This window comes from Eschrichtius robustus, chromosome 10, assembly GCF_028021215.1.
Source record: "Eschrichtius robustus isolate mEscRob2 chromosome 10, mEscRob2.pri, whole genome shotgun sequence".
Lineage (NCBI taxonomy): Eukaryota > Metazoa > Chordata > Mammalia > Artiodactyla > Eschrichtiidae > Eschrichtius > Eschrichtius robustus.
The window spans coordinates 33341095-33363380 of NC_090833.1; the positions used below are offsets into that span (position 1 = coordinate 33341095).

Genomic DNA, 22286 nt, shown 5'->3' on the forward strand with positions numbered 1-22286 from the left:
GCCGCACCTGGGCTTTCTGAGAAGGGTGGTTGCCGAGATCATACCCTGTGCCCTTGGTCTCCTGCACACGTGTGTTCACCTCTCGCCCGATCTCCAGGATCCCTCCAGGTGGGAGGGGTGCTGAGGTGCGGTGCGATGCCGGGGTGAGCACTAAGTTCTGCAGCCCTGTACTGGTCATCCAGCCTCACACGGCACGTGTTTTTGTTCATTGATTTAGAGCAAAAGGGTTCAGAGTGTGGGTTCAGGAGCAACTGCCTGGGTTCTAATCGCAGCCTCACACTTTAGCATTTAGAATGGGGCTGGTACCTGGTACGCCTGTGTAAGTGTCAGCTCTTACTGTAGACAGTCGTAGCAGTAGTATTTGTACTCCTTCCTTATGCATCCACTGTCCACATCTTTGGAGCATCTGCTCTGTGCCTGGCACTTCCAGCAGTGAGGATCCAGCAGTGAACCAGGGGTTTGGTGACCGCTCTCAGGGTGACACTACAGACACAGCCGTCTCACACTGGCGTGGTAGGGTCTGTCGTGGAGAGGGGAGGACGCTATGGGGCATGGCTGGGTTTCTGCCGAGGCTTGAGGGCGTCAGTGACATCTAGACAGGGCTCTGAAGGATGAAGTGCCAGATGAAAGGGGCAAGGGTGGGGCAAGGGGGAGACTGTCCCAGGGTGAGGGGACGGCACGTGCAGAGCGCCAGAGATGAGAGTGTGGTGTAGGAAAGGAGCTAAAGGAAGGTTGGTGGGCAGGACAGAGCCAGGGCCTCACCTCCTTGCTCTGGCACCTTTCCTCCATTAGTGCAGGCCCAGAGCATTCACCACGTTGGTAGCAAACTGTAGGATTTGCAATGCGTGGAAAACCCCACGTGCCTCTGGGAGGGGAGGTCTTCCAGTGTCTTCAGAATCTGCCCCCTCCACCTCCTGAGTCCCTCCTCCTGGGCTGATTAATGGAGTGAGCCCCCAGAGTGTGGGTTCCTAGTCATGAGTGTGAACTGGCTCCTTTACCAGATGGCTCTCCAGGTGCCCCGCAGTGGGGCAGTATAGCCCATTTCCTCCTCTGAGAGGACCCCAAGTCCAGGCACAACCCCACTCTTCATCTTATTTTTCTAGATGTCTTAAGCTTTCTCCCTGAGAAAAGTTAGATCGTCTGAAGGCCTCACCCTTGGACCTTTGCCCAGAAGTGCCTCCAGAGATTGATGTCTTAATGGATGTATGAGAAATAGTCTTTATTTTCTGCCCAACCACTGTTGGTTATACAACTCTTTTTGTTATTCAAAGTCCCTTATGCAGTTGGACCTGTGTAATTAGTTTCTTTACAATATAACTCCAGAAAAAATTTCTCTCTATACATTAGCATATTTTCTATTATGTTCAAAATTACTTGTGTAATAGGATTTATGTAATTAAGTTCCTTTTAGAATTCAGCTCTGCGGAAAAAAATGTCTCTACTGATACTTCGATACATTTTATTTCATCAGATAGTAAGAATTCTATAATTAGCATATTTCACTTTTTGCCTTTGCTGCTAGGAAACTCAGCTACTCATTAAGGTAAATCTGCTACTCTAGAATTTTGATATAGTTTTCCTCTTCTCTGTTGTCTAAAATTTTCTGTTTCTATTTTGATGGTCTTATTAGATGTGTTATATATTGTTAGCTTCCTTTAATTGGTGTTGGAAATAGGTAGGCATCTCAGTTATAAATTATATTAACTATTACCTCACTTGGATGCACCTGTCATATTTAATCTGTATACAAGTATGTTCTGATGAAAGGAAATTGTGTCTAAAGATGCATTCAGGAAACAGAAGACTGGGGAAATGATTCAGTTTAATGATCACCTGATATTCGTAACATAAGAATATGCTGTAATCCTGGGGAGCTATTTAAAAATTCAGATGACTGGGTTCCACACAGCATAACTGAATGAAACTCTTAGGGTAGGGTTAGGGGAATCTGTTTTTCTCCCCAGAGAGTGTTGCAGCCAGTCCAGCCCAAGTTCTTAGAAACCACTGCCCTAAACCAAAGGACACAGGAGTGGGCTTTCTGTCAAAGGCTCCAGCAGCAAAATGGAGACATGAAGTGCTTTTCAAAGACTCCTTTAGGAAGAATTAGAAATTAGTATTCAAAACATGAGCCTCCTGAATCTGGGTTTTGTACTTTGCTTAAAACAAGCACCCCTGTGATGGTGGGATATTTGTACAGCATGGCTTCTCACATGAAGTGTGCCTTAGGAGACACAGAATTGGGGGGGAGTGGGATCAGAGTATGCTTCAACACTTCCCAGATCTCAGGAAGCCCAAAGGCCCACTGGGAATATCAGCTTTCTATTTCCACCCGAAAGCACAGTAGTTTAAAACAGAAAGCATTTCTTTTGCTTGCAAATCTGTGGCTGGGCAGTTTAGTCTTGACTTAACTAGGCAGTTCTTCTGGTCTGAGGGGATCACTTGGATGTTTGGCTTTTGGCTGGGGTGACCAAAAAAAGAGGGCCATGTATGTCCACAGCAAGGTTGGGTATGTTCTAATGGCACCAGTCAAAGGCATAAGTTGAAAACCAATCAAGTAACTAAGTCATCACACCCACTGCAGGAGACCACACAGAGTTACGTAGCAAAGGGTATTGATCCAGGGAGGGGTGGAGATGATGCCATTACATGATCAATCTGCCACACTGGGGATGAGAGGAATGGTTCAAATATTTCAGAGCATCCCAAATTTTATATTTATCTGCTCCCTCCCCAATAATGCTGCACACGAGGCCTAGAGTATTGTGTTTCTTTGCCCTTGGCTGGGATAGATCTGTTTCTTAGGGATATACCAATTTTCTCCTGCTTAACCAGAAGCTTTATTATGGAATGTCTGTCTTTATAGAAAAAGCAGAAGGAAGAATTCATTAATAATATAGGCAGCTTATTGACAAAGTCTTTTCAAACCTAAGAAAGGGATTTCTTTTTCCACTCTGGGTTGTAGTTAGCTCGAAGGAGCATTAAAGGCCTAGCAGAAGGAAAGGTGTACCCATTTCCAGGCAGGAAAACTATTTGTCATGGTCTCTACTATTCTATATGAGATGTCCAATTTTTAGCATAAATTATAAGACGTACAAAAAGGCAAGAAACACCACACTCCCAAGAAATAAGGCAGTCATCAGAATCTGATGTAGATGTGAAACAGGTGTTGGAATTATGTGACAGGAAATTTAAAAGAACTACAATTAATATGTTAAAGTCTCCAGTGGAAAATTTGAACAGCATGCAAGATCCTATGAGTAACAATTTCAGCAGAGAAATGCAAACTATAAGAAAGAATCAAATGGAAATGCTAGAAATAGACAACATGTAACAGAGATGAGAAATGCCTGTGATGGGCTCCTCAGTAGACCTGACCCAGCCAAGGAAAGAATCCGTGAACCTGAAGATAGGGCAATAGAAATTACCCAAACTGAAACACAAAGTAAAAAAGAAGTTAAAGCAAAAGAAAAAAAGCAGAGCACCCAAAAGCTGTGAGATAATGTCAAATACTCTCACATACAAGTAATTGGAACCCCTGAAGAAAGAGAGAGAATGGTGGTGCAGAAGGAATATATATGTATTTTTTAATGACCAAGAATTTCTCCCCAAATTAATGACAGATGCCAAACCATAGGTCCAGGAAGTTCAGAGAACACTAAATAGGATAAATACCAAAAAAAGAACACTTTGTCAGAGTAATTCACCATATTAACAGACTAAAGAATAAAATGCAGAAAAAGCACTTGGCAAAATTCAAACTCCATTCATGATCACAACTTTTGGCAAATTAAGAATTGAAAAGAAATTCCTGGACCTCATATAAGATACCTGTACTTAGCATCATACTTAATGGTGAAAGACTGAGTGCTTTCCGCCTAAGATCAGGAATAAGGATGTTGTCTCTCACATCCAAGTCTCTCAACTTTGTACTGAAAACTATAGCTAGTGTAATAAGGTAAGAAACAAATAAAAGGTACACAGATTGGAAAGGAAGAAAGAAAACTATCTCTGTTTTTAGATGATATGATTGTCTGCTTAGAAAACTCAAAAAAATCTACACAAAAGCTCCTAGGACTAAGAAGTGAGTTCAGCAGGGTCTCAGGATACGAGGTCAATATACAAAAGTCTCAATTGTATTTTTACACACTAGCAATGAACAATTAGAATTAGAATGGTTAGACTTTTAAAATATGAAACTTAAAATATCATTTACAATACATTTGAAATGTATTATATGAAAATAAAATTATATGAAAATGTATTATGAGAATGAAATGCTTAGGTATAAATCTAATAAAGTATATGCAGAATCTATAGGTTGAAAACCACAAGACATTGATAAATCAAATAAGCTTAGATAAATAGATATCAATTTTTTTGTAATTTGATCTATAGATTCAATGTAATCCCAATTAAAATCCCAGCTAGCTCTTTTTGTAGAGATCTAGAAAGTGATTCTGAAATTTATATTTAGATGCAAAGAAACTATAATAGGCAAAAGAATTATGAAAAAGAGAATCATACTACCTAGTTTCAAGACTTACTATAAAACTACAGAACGGTATTAGGGAAGGACAGACACATAGGTCAATGGAACAGAATAGAGAGGCCAAAGAATAGTCAACTGAATTTTTTTTTTTTACAAAGGTGCAAAGGCAATTCAACAAAGAAAGGGTAGTCTTTTCAACAAATAGTGCTGGAACAATTGAATATGCAAGAAAATGAACCTTCACATATTTCTCACAGCTAATTCAAAGATTAACTCAAAATGGATCATAGACTGAAATACAAAATGAAAAACTATAAAATTTCTAGGGGAAAGTCTGTGTGACTTTGGATTTGGCAAAGAAGTTTAAGATATAGTACCAAAAGCATGATCCATAAAAGAAAAAAATGTTAAATTCAACTTTATGAAAATTCATATATTTTGTCTATAAGAGACAGCATTAAGGGAATGAAAAGACAAACCACAGACTAGACAAAATATTTGCGAATCATGTATCTGATAAAGGTCTTGTATCCAGAATAAAGAACTCTCAAAACTCAACAGTGAGAAAACAACCAATAAATTTAAAAATGGACAAAGTATCTGAATAGATAGTTCATGAAAGAAAATATGCAGATGGCATGTAAACATATGAAAAGATGTTCAACGTCATTATTTAGGAAATGCTACTTAAAACCACAGTGAGACAGCACTCTACACCTATTATTAGACTGCCTAAAATTAAAAAAAAAAAAATTAAGTTACAAGTGCTGTGAGAATGTGGAGCTACTGGAATTCTCATTCGTTGCTGGTGGGAATGCAAAAATGATACAGCCGCCTTGAAAAAGTTTGTCAGTTTCTTATAAAACTAAACATACATATAGCATGTGACCTGGCTCTCTCACTCCTAGATATTTACCCAAATGAATTTTTTAAAACTTCTGTTTATACAAAAATCAGTTTGTGAATGTTTACAGCAGTTTTTTCATAAACACCCCAAACTAGAAACATCTCATAATAGGTGAATGTGTAAACTAACTGTGGTAACATCCATGCCATGGAATACTACTCAGCAATGGAAAAGAACACACTACTGACACATGCAGTAACTTAAATGAATCTTAGAAGCATCATGCTGCGTCAGACAAAAAAGTGTACATATCGTTTGATTCCATTTATATGACAGTATACAAAAGGCAAAACTATAAGGATGGAAAACAGATCAGTTATTTCCATGGGTTGGGATGGGGGGAGGGGTTGACTAGAAAGGGACAGCACAAGGGAATATGGGGGATGATGGAACTGTTCCATATGGTACTCTGTTGGTGGATACACAACTCTACGTATTTATCAATACCTGTAGAATTGTACACAACAGTTATTTTTACTGTATGCAAATTTTTAAAAAATCAACCAGGACCTAAGGATGTACGCAGACTATGACAACAGATCTAGTTGTATTACAAGTGAATGACATAACTGCACTATAGGAGGTGGGAGAAAACATGTAAATGGATATTGTAAGAGTAAAGTAAAGACAAAAAGAACTGTACAAAAGCATTGTACTCTAGTTGATTTTTTTTTAAATTGGGGTATAGTTGTTTTACAATGTTGTGTTAGTTTCTACCGTACAGCAAAGTGAAGTAGAGTTCCCTGTGCTATACAGCAGGTTCTCGTTACTTATCTATTTTATACACAGTAGTGTATATATGTTAATCCCAATCTCCCAATTCATCCTAGTTTTTTTTTTTTTCTTGCAGTCATTATGGTCTAGCAGTTGTGAAGCTACTTTACATATATATACCTTTTGTGTACATATACCCTTTATATATATACTAGGGTTGAACAAATAAGTAAATATATTATAGATAGTGAGCCCAGTTTTTAACTGTCAGAGATTGAGTCAAAGGGGAAATGCTAGAACTAATCCTGTGGGTATTGGATTGGAGTCAGAGGTATCAGTATGAATCAGTATGAATGTATGCATAAATATACACATATACACAGATTGATAGACATAGGAATATACTTATTGTAGAGCTATGTGTGTATGCATGGGTTAGTAGACTTCATATATTTCCTTGCTCTGTTCACTGAGAGGACCTAGAAGCACTGATATCCCAGTAGCCATGAGCAACCTACTATCCAGATTTTGGTTTCTAAATAGCACCCTCCAATAAAAGGGACCAGGGCATAACAGTAGTATTGGATTATAACCCAGAGAATAAATATCCACAAGCCCATGTTGATATGAATAAATAACTGAATAAATAAATCGGGGGAGAAGGAGCAAGCCTTCTGTACAGAAGAATTCCAAGTAATAAATGTGGAAGGAATAAGGGAAATAGCAAAACACCATTAGAACATCACAGTAGTAACTGGTCCAGAGAAGATGCACCAAAGAATGTTAAAATTAGCAGGCAAAACTTTTAAGAAAAAACAAAATATTTAGCTCAAAATGTCTCCCCAAATATTTATTGGTTATAAAGGGAAAAATAGTAACTTCACAATGGAGAAACCTGACAGACACCACCTTAACTAAGTCATCAAGGCTAGCATCAGTGATAAGGTACTGATACTTTGTATCTCCTGGTATGATGCACTGAGAATGGCACATCACCTCAGTGGTCATCAACCTCAAAATCCATACGTAAATATAATTATGAAAAAATAAAACACACCCAAATTGAGGGACAGTCTACAAATACCTGACCAGGACTCTTCAAAAGTGTCGAGGTCATGAAAGACAAGGCAAGACCAAGGAGTTTTCACAGATTGGAGGAGACTAAGGAGACCTAACAAGTCAATGCAGCATGGATCCTGGACCAGAATAAGAATCAGTGTAACAACCAGTGATATTTGAGTACCGTCTGTAGTTTAGCTGATACTGTCCCAGTGTTAATTTCTTAGTTTCCATAATTGTAAGTCTAAGAGTACTCACAGACATAGAAAACAAACTTACGATTACCAAAGAGGGGCAGGGAGGGACAAATTAGGAGTATGGGATTAACAGATACAAACTACTATACATAAAATAGATAAGCAACAAGGATTTACTGTATAGTCCCAGGAATTATACCCAATATCTTGTAATAACCTATAATGGAATATAAAGTGCAAAAAACCCTACCCAAATCACTATGTTGTACACCTGAAACTAGCACAACATTGTAAATCAACTGTACTTCAATAAAATAAAGTATTTCAAAATAAGAAGGGCTTTTTGTGTGCAACACACACACAAAGGAAAAATAATAAGTGTTCTGTGGTGAAAGGTTAGAAGTGACTGGTTTAGATGGAGAAACATGAAGAGCAGAATGGGCCTTCGTTTGTAATAAGCCACACTTCCATTTTAGAGCTGGTTAACTGAGAGGTTAGGGGACTCAGCCAAGGACACAATGTTGCAACTGTAGGGGCAGGACTAGGACCCAGGTTTTCTGGCTCCTTATGTGCCACTTTTTCCATCCCATTCCCTGCCTCTCTGCTCCAGGGGAGGATTTTCCTGTAACTGTTTTGATAATACTGTTTCTGCTTTGCATGTTTTCTTAAGTAGATGTCATAGTCCTGGTTAGATATCTTGTTGAGTCAAATATCCCCCGTGTTCCCTGTTGTGGGTGTCTGTTTGAATCATGTCTATCCTCCAGGTGATGGCTTATGTATTTGTCTTATTCTTTTTTTTTTTGACTTTATAATCAAATTTATTAATACCCTCTGGAAATAAGAAAATATTACACATTTACACAGTGAAGGATAAAGATCTTTCCAAACTACAGACACACAGACATACAGAGACAGATAAAGAGGGCTTATAGCTTGGATTCTAAAATTTCAGTCACAGGTCAAGAGTAAATGCAGAAACCCCAAATCTCACCAGTCCTGGTATGAAGGAGTTGTTTTCCCTCCCAATGGACAAAGGACTCAATTGATTTGGGCTCAAAATTGTATTTGTCTTATTCTTTTCAGCAGAAACTGGAGACGAGCAAAAGGCCTCCGTCTGGAACTTCCACTACCTCCAAAAGCACCTCCCCCACCCTCACGCCTTCACCTTCTCCCAAAGGGCATGCGGCCGAGTCCTCCGTGTCCTCCTCCTCATCCCACCGGCAGTCCAAGAGCAGCGGGGGCTCCAGCAGCGGCACCATCACTGATGAGGGTGAGTCCCCCGGGCCCTGAAAGCCCACCCTTTCCTCTTCACCATGGTAACCTAGCAGGTGCCCTTCTTTGCTATAGCCATCCTAGGTCAGGTGTTTTATCGTTTTTTCAGTCAAACAAAAACACCTGTCTTTCCCCTTCCCTGATTCTACCTTGTATTTTTGTCTTTACTGAGCTTACATACCTAAAAGGTGTATAGTAGTTTTTGAATGTAGGTGAGTTTTGTTTATATATACGAACAAACACCTGTAGAACTGCTTCTCCAACCCCAGTTATGTACCTTTCCCTGAACCTTGTACAAATCAGAATTCTGTCAGTTGCAAGGGATGGAATCTCCACTCAAACTGATTTAAGCAAAAACAATACCAGAAACGGATAATTTGTTGGCTCATATAATGGAAATATGTAGGGTGTGCTTCAGGCGTGTCTGGATCCAGGTGCTTAGGGAGTGTTTCTCTGCATGTCTCAGGTAAGCTCTCTTCAAGTGGTGGCAAGGATACCTCCAGCAGCTTCATGCTTACTTCTTCTGACTAACTTAGCAACCCCAGCAGAAAGAGTGCTACTTTCTTAGTAGGTCCAGCAGAATCCCAGGGGTAAATGTCATTGTCCTGTCTTGGCTATATTTATAACAACTTGGGTTGTTTGCCTTGACTATCTCTGTGTCCCCAAGGGTAGAGTGTGTCTGCCTTTGGAGCCAGGGTTGGGGTCAGGTCTGTGTGGATTGGGAGCGGGAGAGAAGTAGCTCCTCAAAGGAAAATGGAAGTGGATGGAGGGCAAGCAAAAGCAGGAGATGTAACCAGGAGAACGTTGGAACTTGCATGAGTGGGGATGATGAGGAAAGGAAGATGGACCAGACGGCCGGGCAGGAGTGGAGGCTGTGCAGTGAGGCCCCAGATAAAGATGTGAAGATATAAAAGATAAAGGAGAGAGGAAGCTAGTCCTTTAAAACTGCCCTCTGGTGACTCCTGGGAGCAGGGATGGGGGAGGAGGGAGCAGGGCTTTGACGAGAGATGGGGCCCAGGCAGGTGCAAATCAAGGAGTATAAATCAGAGAGGGGAGGAAACTCTCATTGTGTGTGTGTGGTCCTCACAAGTGCATTTGTAGGCATCTTGCTGCAGCTACTGGGAGGGAGTGCAGAGCAGGTTCTGCCCAGCAAGTGATAAGTTGAAATCAACTGCACAGGCTATGGTCTGTACTGAGTTGATAAATGTACACTGCCATTGGCATCCGCTTTATTTGGGGCTGCTTTTATTGTTTTGTGATATCTAGTGCAATCATTTATAAAAGCTTCAGAGATTCACTAGCAACCCCATTCCTCCCTAACCGTGTTTTCTTTTTTTTATATAATGTTTTTTTCTTTTTCTTTTCTTTTTTTTTTTTTTTGGCCACACCATGTGGCGTGTGGGATCTTAGTTCCCCAACCAGGGATTGAACCCAGGCCCTTGGCAGTGAGAGTGTCGAATCCTAACCACTGGACCGCCAAGGAATTCCCCCAACTGTGTTTTCTGTGTGGAGTCTTAATTTCCCTACCCATGAACTCTCCCGCCTCAGAGGCTTTCAGGAATCTAAACTCCTACAGGTTCAGTATGGGATTTGTACCCCACCTTTTTCCAAAAAAGAGTTGAGACAGTGGATATCGGAATGCACTGTCTATGCCCACTTTGCTTCCCTCTCATTCATTATTAAAAAAACGGTTTGCAAAGCCTAGTTGGGATAAAAACAGGAGGACCTGACAGCAAATTCTTTTTAGATTACCTTCTCTGGCTTAGAAAGCCTAGTTTTCCCTCCTGGGGTTCCTGGGTCCCGAGGCAGCCAGACCCTTGTCCTGCAGGCATTAGATTATCACAGACCAGAGCCTGCAACCTATCCCCAAATAGCCATTCTTTATGATATTTTTGTGGGAAATCTGTAGCCTCAGTCAAGGACTGCATGCAAGCCTTTGCCCTGCTCATCCTGCCACCTGTGTCCGTCTGTTCATTCCTCCTGGAGGAAGTGGTGGGGCGGTGACGATGTGGCCTTCTCAGCCTCACATTCCTTCTATGAAGGTGACTGAGGCAGGCCCTGAGTGCTGTAACCTGTGCCAGTGTCAGCATAACTCATCATCAGGCTGGGGATTCAGATACATTCCACATAATAACATTAAATGATTGTAACGCAAAGTGGGATCAAACGTGTGTTATCAGCAAGGCACGAAGCACTACGGCGGGCTTCACTGAAGAGTGGCCCTTGTGCCGGGCCAGGAGGACTGAGAAGAGTGGGGGGCTGGGGGCCAGGAATGGTGGCCCAGAGCCAATTGTCACATTTGTAGGAAACAGTTGAGCTGGCAATTAAACACAGCTGTTTAAAGTCAAATTACAACAACAAAAATATGTGTAGGGGCTTCCCTGGTGGCGCAGTGGTTGAGAGTCTGCCTGCCAATGCAGGGGGCACGGGTTCGAGCCCTGGTCTGGGAAGATCCCACATGCCACGGAGCAACTGGGCCCGTGAGCCACAGTTGCTGAGCCTGCGCGTCTGGAGCCTGTGCTCCGCAACAAGAGAGGCCGCGATGGTGAGAGGCCCGCGCACCGCGATGAAGAGTGGTCCCCGCTTGCCGCAACTAGGGGAAGCCCTCGCACAGAAACGAAGACTCAACACAGTCATAAATAAATAAATAAATGAATGAATGAATGAATGAATGAATGAATGTGAATTTCTAAAAAAATAAAAAAAAAATATGTGTAAAGAAAGAAGACAGGGACTTCCCCAGCGGTCCAGTGGTTAAGACTCCATGCTTCCAATGCAGGAGGTGCGGGTTCGATCCCTGGTCGGGGAATTAAGATCCCACATACTGCATTGTGCGGCCAAAAAGTTTTAAAAAATAAAAATAAAAATGCTTAAAAAAAAAGAAGACAAAAAAAAAGTCAAACTGCATGAACTTATAATTAAGCTGATTATGTTACATGTAAAGGTATGTGGCATTTAAAACAAAATATATTATTTACTAATTTTTAGTGCGTTTTACTAATACCTGTTCTCTTAAGGTTCTTTATGTCTCTTTTATCTACGTGATGGGAATACTGTGTATTGATGTGTTACTGCTGTGCATCTTTCCCAATTCCACTTCCAGGAACATGATGTTGGTAGGTTGAAATTGACCACAATGGGGCATTTACACCACGGAAATCAGCAAATACCCACTAGGGCTTGATTTAATGTTTCATAGAGCATCTGGATGTCATCTAGACAGTGACAGAGACAGTGTTAATTATACAGGTTAAACTTTAACTGTTTAACCTGTTATATTGAGAATAACATTAAAAATTGAGAAAGTATTCTTCAAGGTTTTGAAAACCATTATCTGATTCAGCAAATTTTCTCACATGAAGTTCCAACGTATGTCTTCATTGTTTCATTTCATTTCGCATGTTCACGTAAACGGAAGCATTAGTGAGCCTTCATGTAGGAGCTACACTCATTGGCTATGTCTTCAAGAGTAAGGCAAAAATCAATGAAGGCATTCAGTGAGACGCCAGAGATGCAGTGAAGGCATTGGCTATATGGAATTTATAATACAGAGTACTGTGTAATTTATTATTATATGTAAATTGTGCACACACATCCTTAAATCAGTAAAATCATGTACTTATATACGTGCGTACATTCCCCCTCCCAGAAATCCAGTTGTTAAACATTTACCAGCACACAGATGTGGAGGGAGACTCGTGGAGGGAATGACAGGAGCAAAGCATGATAGGCGTCATGAACCTATAATAGATTATGTGTGGGTTGGGACTCGTTTCATCTCATACATCCTAGCTCATTAGCACCTCTTCGGTGAAGCCTGTCCGGTCCCTTGGGCTGGTCAGCTGTCCTTTCTGTCCCCAGATCCCCTTATTCGTGCCCTTCACCATATACTCATCACCAGTGGGAGAAGTGGCAGAGCAGTGTGTGTAGCAGAAGCCTGGTAGCTAAACCACTGTGTTTGAAGCCCCGCTGTACCATGGACTAGTGGTGTGACCTCACCCGAGATATGGTACCCAGCTTTCTGTGCCTTCCTCCTCTGTAAATGGGGACAGTAAGAGGGTCTACCTCATGGGGTTGTTAAGAGCAGATGCATCATCCATACAGGGTGCCTGACAGTGAGCACTGTGCATCAGCTGTCATCCTCTTCATTATATCTTGCCAGCTACACTGAGTTCCTTCACAGCATGGATGTTTCCATCCTTGCATTCCCAGCACGTAGTAGGCACAGTAGTAGCCACTGTTGAATGATGGATGAGTGAATAAAAGGACCTCTGACCTCCTAACCTCCAGTCAACTCTTTTGTAAGCTGCCCCCGCTGCCCCAGGACCTTTGCACTTGCTGTTCTCACTGCCTGGATGCTGCCTGGTGCTCTTTGCCTTGATATCTGCACAGCTCACTCCTTCATTTACTGCTCAAATATCTCCTTCTGAGAGGCCTTCCCTGACCACCCTCTATAAAACAACATTCTCACGTCCCCTGTCAACCTCCCCCAGCCTGCTCTGTTCTTCCTCATTGCCTTGAGCCTGACAGCCTGCTTATGGTCTGCTTTGGTCCCTATTGAGTCCCCAGTGCCTAGTCTGATAAATCCTTATCGAATGTGTGAATGAATGTTTCTTAAAGCCCCCCCAGATGCTGCTTTTGTCTCCTTCTTTATCTTCCCTGCTCTGATAACCTGATACTCAAAATCTTCTGTTTTCCCCTGGTCTGTGCCCATCTGGCTCTGCTGTTCCATTCAGTCACGCCCTTCCTTCAGGAAGCTCACAGCCTCCGAACGCTTGAGGCAAACCTTGACTCTGGTCTGAAGCCCACCTACCTGTTCTCTCCAGTTCTTTCTCTGTCTAGCTGAGGACTGCTGGCATTAGTGTTTACTGCAGCTGGAGCTAACAACAGTCAAGAAATCATAATTAAAAATTGTTCTGGGACAGACGGGAGGGTTTTAGTCCCAGCAGCTAGAACTCCAAGAGCTTGATGCTGCCGCCATTGGAGAGTCAGCCATTGGAGCCTGGCCATGAACTGCCCTCCCCCATCTTCTGTCTTCATAGCCCAATCTGGGGTTTTGGCAAATGCTGAGAGCCTGCCCTAAGGAAAGAGTATGGTCAACAGGTGGCTCGGGACCCACCTTCAGCTTCATCCCCAGGAACGCAGCTTAGATCTGCTTTCTGTGTTGGGGTTTTTTCTGGTAGAATTTCGAAATAAGATTACCACTATTTTATGAAAGTTTGAAGATCACTCTTGATACATTTTACCAAATGCTAAAATATCTTATTTTACATTCTTTCCCTCTTGAAGATGAACTGACTGGAATCCTTAAGAAATTATCACTTGAGAAATATCAGCCCATTTTTGAGGAGCAAGAGGTAAGGATGTTGTTTTTTTTTTAAAGGTGTAGGCTTATTTATTTATTTATTTTTGGTTGTGTTGGGTCTTCATTTCTGTGGGAGGGCTTTCTCTAGTTGCGGCAAGTGGGGGCCACTCTTCATCGCAGTGCGCAGGCCTCTCACTATCGCGGCCTCTCTTGTTGCGGAGCACAGGCTCCCAGACGCTCAGGCTCAGTAGTTTGTGGCTCACGGGCCTAGTTGCTCCGCGGCATGTGGGATCTTCCCAGACCTGGGCTCGAACCCGTGTCCCCTGCATTGGCAGACAGATTCTCAACTACTGCGCCACCAGGGAAGCCCAGGATGTTGTTTTTGAATGTCAATTTATATCTTACCATAAAACCGTTGTCTAAATATGGAGGTTGTCATCCTGTAAGCCTAGATTGATCTTTTTCACTGAGATAGCTGAGGAAATAGAATTCTTGTTCAGCACATTTGGTTCAGTTCATAACAGTGAAATCCTGGGGACCTTATGGCTTGTTTTATTATAATAGAATTTTATAATTTTGAGTTCTGCTCTCTCTAGTAAAGTTTGTTTCTGTCCTTTTAGTTGAAGGGGATTGCCTGGCAGGTTCTTAGGTTTAAAGCAGGTAAAAAAGCAAATCCTAATGAATCTGTGTTCAGCATCTGGATGTAAAGCGTCTGTGTTAGTCTAAGAGAGTTCCTATTTGCTTTAAAGCCCTCACAATCACATTTTTAAAAATTACTGTTCTGCAGTTTGGCAGTTTCTCAAAATGTTTAGCAGAGTTACCTTAGGACCCAGAAATCCCTCTCCCAGGTATATACCCAAGATAACTGAAAGCATGTGTTCACACAGAGTGTTCATAGCAGCACTATTCATAGTAGCCAAAAAGTGGAAACGACCCAAATGCCCATCAGTTGATGAATGGATAAATAAGACGTGTTATCTCTATACCATGGAATGTAGCTAGGCCATGAAAAAGAAGGAAATGCTGATACACACTACAACATGGATGAGCCTTGAAAACACTGTGCTAAGTGAAAGAAGTTAGTCACAAAAGGCCACATATGGTATGACTCCATTTATATACAGTGTCCAGAATAGGCAAATCTATAGAGACAGACAGTAGATTAGTGGTTGCCAGGGAATGTGGGGAGGACAGAATGGGAGTGATTGCTAATGAGTATGGGTTTTCTTTTTGGGGTGATGAAAATGTTCTAAAATTAAGTGTGGTGACGGTTGCATAACTGTGTACTAAAAATCTTTGAATTGCACACTTTAAATGGGTGAATTGTATGGTAGGTGAATTACGTCTCAATAAGATGTTAAAATTTTTACTGTTGGCCAAATAAAATTCCTCAGTGGGCCCATTAGCCACCAGGGTGTAATCACTGGCTTCGAACATTCTGGTGCCCAGTTTAGTACATGACAACTGTCATAGTTATTGTAGCAATCACGAGAGTCACTCATTGTCCCCAACAAGCTTGAGACGCAGTTGAGGAGTTTGTATTTTTTTTTTCTTTTTTTTTTTGGGTAATACACAGTATATTGGCATTCAAAGTAAATACAACAGATCATGTTTAAATTTAGAAGGGTCTGCCTCAGAATAAAAGCCAAAAGCCAATATAAAAAAGGCATTGTGGTTGTGAAGAAAATCCAGTCTCTATAAAAATAATTCAAGCTAAATTATGGCAAGAGAAATGTTCCTCACTGGGCAGATGAACTCAACCTAGTCAGTTTGATTTATTTAACATTTTCTCTATTATTTGAGAAGGGAGAATTATTTGGTCATTAGAATCTTATCTAATTCATAAATTCCAAAATCTGAGGAGTTTGTATTTTTGTTCAAGAAACAGTAAGGGGTGCTGTGGCTTTCTTCCTTGGTTTGCTTTTCTGCCCTATCCAGTCTGTCCTTCCTGCCTCCTTGATGTCTTAAACTTCAGTGGCGATTTTTCTCATCGTCAAAAAAATCTTTACTGTTTGCTGATGGCTGCCTGCTTTTATTTTATGCGTTCCGTGCTTTCTGAGGAGCTGGGTGTGGGGTCTCTGCCACAGGTCTGGGATGGTGGGGGAGGGGAGTATCCAGCAGGGCCGGGGCCAGGTGGTTTCCGTCAAAATCATGTCACCTCTTCCTTCAGCCCGTTAGCGCCTTGTGATCTGTAAAGTCCCTGAGGGATTCAGGGAGCTTATTGTTATCAGAGGGGCCCTCTCTGCATCTCAGGGAGAGCTTGATGTTGGATAAGGGAGCAGACCCTTCCCCACTAACTCAAACCAGGTTCAAGATTTTTTTTTAAATCCAGGAAAGTAAAGTGACTATTAAAAGAGATAAAGACAGGGAAGAAATTTCTCCTGGAGCTGAGGCCTAGGCAGGGGTGACAGAAATGTTAGAATTTCTCTGGTAAAAACCAAGGATTGAACAGCTTTGAGATGCCCTTTTTTTTCTGGTGAAAACCAATGGCCCTTCTTTCCTTTATTGCTTCTGCTTGTTTATTTTCTCACTCTGTCTTTCCACAGTCTGCATCTCTCTTGTCCTTTTGGGGGGGGGGGGGAAACATGGTGAGTACTGCCATATACTCATATTTTCTGTGCAGTATCCGATACTGTTAAAAGTGCAGCAACATTGGAATTAACTTTCTAATAGCAAGACTTGGATTTTTTACCACTCTAGTCACCCAGATTACTGTCTCAGAGACTTCCCTTACTTGTTTCGTTTTCAGAGTCTTTCCAGAATGCACCTCTCCTAAAAATCCCAGGCCTAGAGCTGAGGAGAGTTCTTTTTTTGTTTGTTTTTTTTTGTTTTTGTTTGTTTGTTTGTTATTTTATTTATTTTTGGCTGCGTTGGGTCTTCGTTGCTGCGCGCGGGCTTTCTCTAGTTGCAGCGAGCGGGGGCTACTCTTCGTTGTAGTGCGTGGGCTTCTCATTGTGGTGGCTTTTCTTGTTGCAGAGCACGAGCTCTAGGCATGCGGGCTCAGTAGTTGTGGCACATGGGCTTAGTTGCTCCGTGGCATGTGGGATCTTCCCAGACCAGGGATCGAACCCGTGTCCCCTGCATTGGCAGGCAGACTCTTAACCACTGCGCCACTAGGGAAGTCCTGAGGGTTCGTTTTTAATGATGTTTTCAAATAAACTTTCAGCATAAAGCCAGGAATTGGAAGTAGTAAATCATAATTAATTCACTACTAATAAGCACTAATAGCTCATTATCATGATAGTCCTGTTGTGGTTGGGAAAAAGAGGTGTGGCACCGAGCAGATAGTAGCAAATCCCCCTTTCTCTTCCCAGGTGGATATGGAAGCATTCCTCACGCTCACCGATGGTGACTTGAAGGAGCTGGGTATTAAGACAGATGGATCCAGGCAGCAGATTTTGGCAGCGATTTCTGAACTGAACGCAGGCAAGGTATTGTTCTCTATCTTTTTTTTTTTTTTTTTCCTGTTTCCAACAGCTGAGAGCTTCACTAGGATCCTCGGCCCCAGTGTTCCAGGGACCTTCATGGTCTGATTTCATCTCTCCCCGACAGCTGGTGGAGGCCAGCCCCGCTCATACACCTCTCAAGGCCGAGGGGTCACTACCTTTGAGTATGCCTGTTCCTTTTCGAGATCTCTCTTCCCATAAGGTGGTTTCTCCTTAGATTTGGCTAAAACATTCCCTCCGGTCATCTCACCCCACCGGGCTGGGTTTTGCCCTCCGGAGCACAGTGGAAGTTGATTAAGACAGGCCCCAGAGTCAGGCCGACCTGGGTTTGAATCCCAGCTCCTCCACTTCCAGTGACCCTGGGCAAGTCACACCCTTCTCGAGCCTCGCTTTCTTGTCTGTAGGGTGGGGGTGATGGGCTGGCTGCCGGGACTGAGATGCCCAGCAGAGCGCCTGGCACGCAGAGATCTGTCAGTCAGTGTTGTTGTTGGCATGCTGCATTTTTGTCTAATGTTCAACTTCTGTTTCACCAGCTTTAGAGCTAAAGATTAGCAATGCCCCCACCCACCCATCCACCCACCCAAAGGCACATATGCAAAAAACAAACAAGCAAACAGAACACAGGAGAAGCGAGGCACCACTCACTCTGCAGACAGTTGTACAGTCGCTCTTGGGCTATTCACATTCCTTTGCCTTCTGCCTTTTTCCCTAACGTGGGCTGGATTTGTTTTGGTCTCTTATTCAAGCAACAACGTATAAATACTTGCATACCTGTTGCTCTTTCACACTTTGCCTAACAGCTCCCCACTTGTTGGACAATAGTGACGGGTAAAATCTGGGATTTGACCGTCGTAAATAGTACCAGAATGGACATCTCTGCCTTTTTGCTTTTTCTTCTGTTGTTTTGTTCTTCAGGCTGTGTTCCACAATACAAGGTTATGTTAGAGATCGTGACCGTTTTATGGTTCTTTTTATACATTGCCAGGTAGGCACAGAAATATTGAACAGACCTGTAGTGACAATCTCAAGTAAATATCCACGTAACATTTTATCATTCACAGATCACTGTGCATACCTTTCCTCAGTTAATCTGGGAGGCCGGTACCCTCACACTCTCCTCGTGCAGCCCAGGAGCAGAGTCGGGGGCGGGGAGGGGGTCTTCCTCACTGGTTCCTGCAGCATCACACTGTGCGGAAGCAGCTCCTCCAGCCCTGCAGCCTCGCCGGGTTGGGGGCTGGTTTTCTTGCCATCGTGGTCGTCACTGTTTTGCCTGTGTGTAGGCTGTGAGGTCGTCCTTCAAAGTGATGTAGTCGGCATTGCTTCAGGTGTCTGCAAGCCTAAGCATTTTCCTGCAGGTCTTTGCTGTGTGTTCTTTCTGCTCTGCAAGTGGCCTGTTCCTAAACACTGCTCACCTGTCCTGCGACCCTTTGCTGCCTCATTTTACAGATAGGGAAGCAGAGGCTCCAAGAGGGGCAGTGAGCCCCGACTCGGAGACCAGCACCGTTTCTGCCCTGCCCTTAGACCTGAGCAGCAGAAGGTGGGCAGGTCTCGGCTGCTAGGAAGGGTTCACCTAGGGAACGGAAGCCTCAGGGTGGCTTACCGCAGGTGGATCACCTGAAGCCAGCACTAAAGTCTTCAGAGCATTGAATTATTCATGAGAAATCTCCCTTTAACTGTCTGCCATGTCCCAGGCACCGTGTGGGTGTTGAGCACTGAATATCACTCAGTGCCCAGCATTGCTCTGAGCACGTCACATCTAGTCATTCGTGTAACCCTCACGAAAGCCACTGAGGTTGTTTCCAGTTTACAGATGAGGGAACTGAAGCACAGAGAGATCAGGGAACTTGCCTAAGATCACACAGTCAGTAAGTGGCAGAGGCAGGATTAGAACCCAGAGTTTGTGTCCTGGCCTCTCTGCTGTCCTGCCTCGGTATAATCCACAGGCACAGGACAGGCAAATTGTGTTGTGAGAGCTCCTGACTTAGAGTGGGGACTGGTAAGGCAAGGGCCTGGAAGACGTCCCCGAGGAAGGGCAGGAGGGCTGCGATGTGAAGGAAGGCAGGAACCACCTGACAAAGGGGTAGAAGAAGAGTGCAGACCAGGCAGAGGGCAGCACATGTGCAAAGGCCCTGCAGTGAGATGTGTGGTGCATTTAAAGAACTAAAGGAGTGGCTGGAGCATGGAGAGAAAGATGCCTGGTGTGAGGGGAGGCCAGAGGGGACAGATTAAGGCTCCCAGGGTGGTTGAGGGTAACCCAGTCAAGTGTGCAAGGGCTTTGGGGAGGGGACTCGGTGAGTGATGGTAAGGAGGCTCTGGCTCAGAAGTTAGGACCCTTCCTCCTCCTGGCTTCCAAGGGCCAGATGTGTGAGCCAAGGGGAGGAAGGAGGTGAGGAAAGCCAAGCCTAGGCCAGTCGAGAAGGAAGGACAGAAAAGGTTCTAGATGTAGGGCCAGTGAGGACCTCAGAGGGCATGGGGAGACAGGAGCTGGGTGTCCCTGGAGCCTGGCCTGGGGCTTGGTAGATGGTAACTGCTAATGCTTCTGCAACCTCCCCTCTGCCCTCTGTGGTTATGGCCTCCTTGGTCCAGAATCATAAAAAGAAGACAGACTGGGTTGGTTTGCAAATCTTAGGAAACTTAACTGTCATCATCAGAGTGGATGATGTGACATCTCAAGCCCACTCCAAAGGAGGACATTTGTCTTAAAGTCTGTACAGACTAGAACATTTTTTTTTTAAGTTTTCTCTCAAATTCATTGCCCCCTTCTCCTTGTTTCCGTAACAGCTTGTATCCCATACTAAACGGGGCCCCATCAAGAGGAGCAGAAGCAACAGCCGCTGGTGGCTGTCATAGTTCGGGCTGCATAACAAAATACCTTACAAATGGAAATTTGTTCCTTGTAAATGGAAATTCCTTGTAAATGGAAATTTAGTTCTCAAAGTATGGAGGCTGGAAGTCTAAGATCAGGGTGCCAGCGTGGTTGAGTTTGGTGAGGGTCCTCTTCCAAGTTGCACACTGCCACCTTCTCATGTGTCCCCATGTGACCCATAACAGAGAGAAGCAAATCTCTCTTATCTCTTCTTATAGGGGCACCGATGATGTCATGGGAACCTGACCCTCATGAGCTCACCTAATCCTAATCACCTCTCAAAGGCCCCACCCCCTAATACCATCACATTGATGGCTTAGGGTTTCAACAGAGGACACAAACATTCAACCCAATACAGTGGTCTTCCTTGGGGGCCCCGGCTGATCATCTCCCAACTGAAAGATCCAGGTGCATCCAACATGCCACGCCACCCATGTCCTCCCCACAGGTAGCATCCACCCTGCAAAGTCAGGCGAACCCACGTGGAGATAGGTGCAAGGGGAAGGGGCCGAGCTGAACTAATCGCTGGAGGATGGCCCTATTATTCAAGGGTCAGTAGTGCCAAAGTCCTGTGGAAATGAGGACTGTGTGTCAAGTGCATCTTAGAGCAAAGGTATGATTGGGAGACCTTGAATATCACAAAAGCAAGTGTATCTTCCCTACTCTAGGTTACCATTGCAAGTCTGTGCTGGTTCTTAGAAAGAGCAAAGAACTTCTCAGACCGAGTGTGGCTTCCAATAGCTCTTTGGACGCCTGGGGCCTCGGCTCTTCTGGGCTGGACCCGCCTGACCCCGACTCCTGTCTCCTTCTTGATTGCTCTAGGGCAGGAGCTTCTCCTAATGTTCATCCTTTTTCTTTTGAAACTCAACCTTGGCCAAAAGAGTACCCATTGTGGCTCAAATGCTCTGTACACATTTGAAAACTCAGGACACATGGGAGAGGAGAAGCCCAGCTTTCCTTGTCCCCTCAACCCCATGTCTTTCTAGCTGTGGTCCACAGCATGCTGGAGGGTTGTAGAATCAATTGAGTAGTTCATGAGTAGCATTTTAACAAGCAAAATAGAACAGAGTAGAAAATATCAACATTCTTTACAGGTAAGAAGGCTAAAGCTTGTTGCAGTTGTATGGATTTACATGTAACAGGGTTGTGATATAAAATATATTTCATACACAATCAAAAAAGTTTGAACATTTTAGCCAAAAACATTTTTTTAATAGATCTTTATTAGAGTATAATTGCTTCACAATACTCTGTTAGTTTCTATTGTACAACAAAGCAAATCAGCCATATGCATACACATGTCCCCATATCCCCTCCTTCTTGAGCCTCCCTCCCATCCTCCGTATCCCACTCCTCTAGGTCATCGCAAAGCACCGAGCCGATCTCCCTATGCTATGCTGCTGCTTCCCACCTGCCAACTATTTTACATTCGGTAGTGTATATATGTCGATGCTACTCCCACTTCGCCCCAGCTTTGCCCTCCCACCCCATGTCATCAAGTCCATTCTCTATGTCTACCTCTTTATTCCTGCCCTGCAACTAGGTTCATCAGTACCATCTTTTTTTTTTTTCTAGGTTCCATATACATGCGTTAGCATACAGTATTTGTTTTTCTCTTTCTGACTTACTTCACTCTGTATGACAGACTCTAGGTCCATCCACCTCACTACAAATAACTCAATTTTGTTTCTTTTTATGGCTGAGTAATATTCTATTGTATATATGTGCCACATCTTCTTTATCCATTCATCTGTTGATGGGCATTTAGGTTGGTTCCATGTCCTGGCTATTGTAAATAGTGCTGCAGTGAACATTGTGGTGCATTGTGGTGGTCTCTTTTTGAATTATGGTTTTCTCAGGGTATATACCCAGTAGTGGGATTGCTGGGTCATATGGTAGTTCTATTTTTAATTTTTTACGGCGCCTCCATACTGTTTTCCATAGTGGTTGTATCAATTTACATTCCCACCAACAGTGCAGGAGGGCTCCCTTTTCACCACACCCTTTCCAGCATTTATTGTTTCTAGCTTT

General features: G+C 43.3%; 1 protein-coding gene across 2 annotated transcripts in view; it reads left to right on the forward strand.

Annotated features, from left to right (window-relative positions):
* The window catches only part of ANKS6 (ankyrin repeat and sterile alpha motif domain containing 6), a 62345-nt gene that overhangs the window by 26462 nt on the left and 13597 nt on the right, over positions 1-22286 (forward strand). The window contains exons 12-14 of one of the 2 annotated variants that reach the window (XM_068552596.1): positions 8450-8636; positions 13928-13995; positions 17258-17374. In XM_068552596.1, coding sequence (XP_068408697.1) covers positions 8450-8636; positions 13928-13995; positions 17258-17374 — 372 coding nt within the window. The remainder of the gene's footprint in view (positions 1-8449; positions 8637-13927; positions 13996-17257; positions 17375-22286) is intronic. The other variant, XM_068552597.1, reaches the window with a different exon arrangement.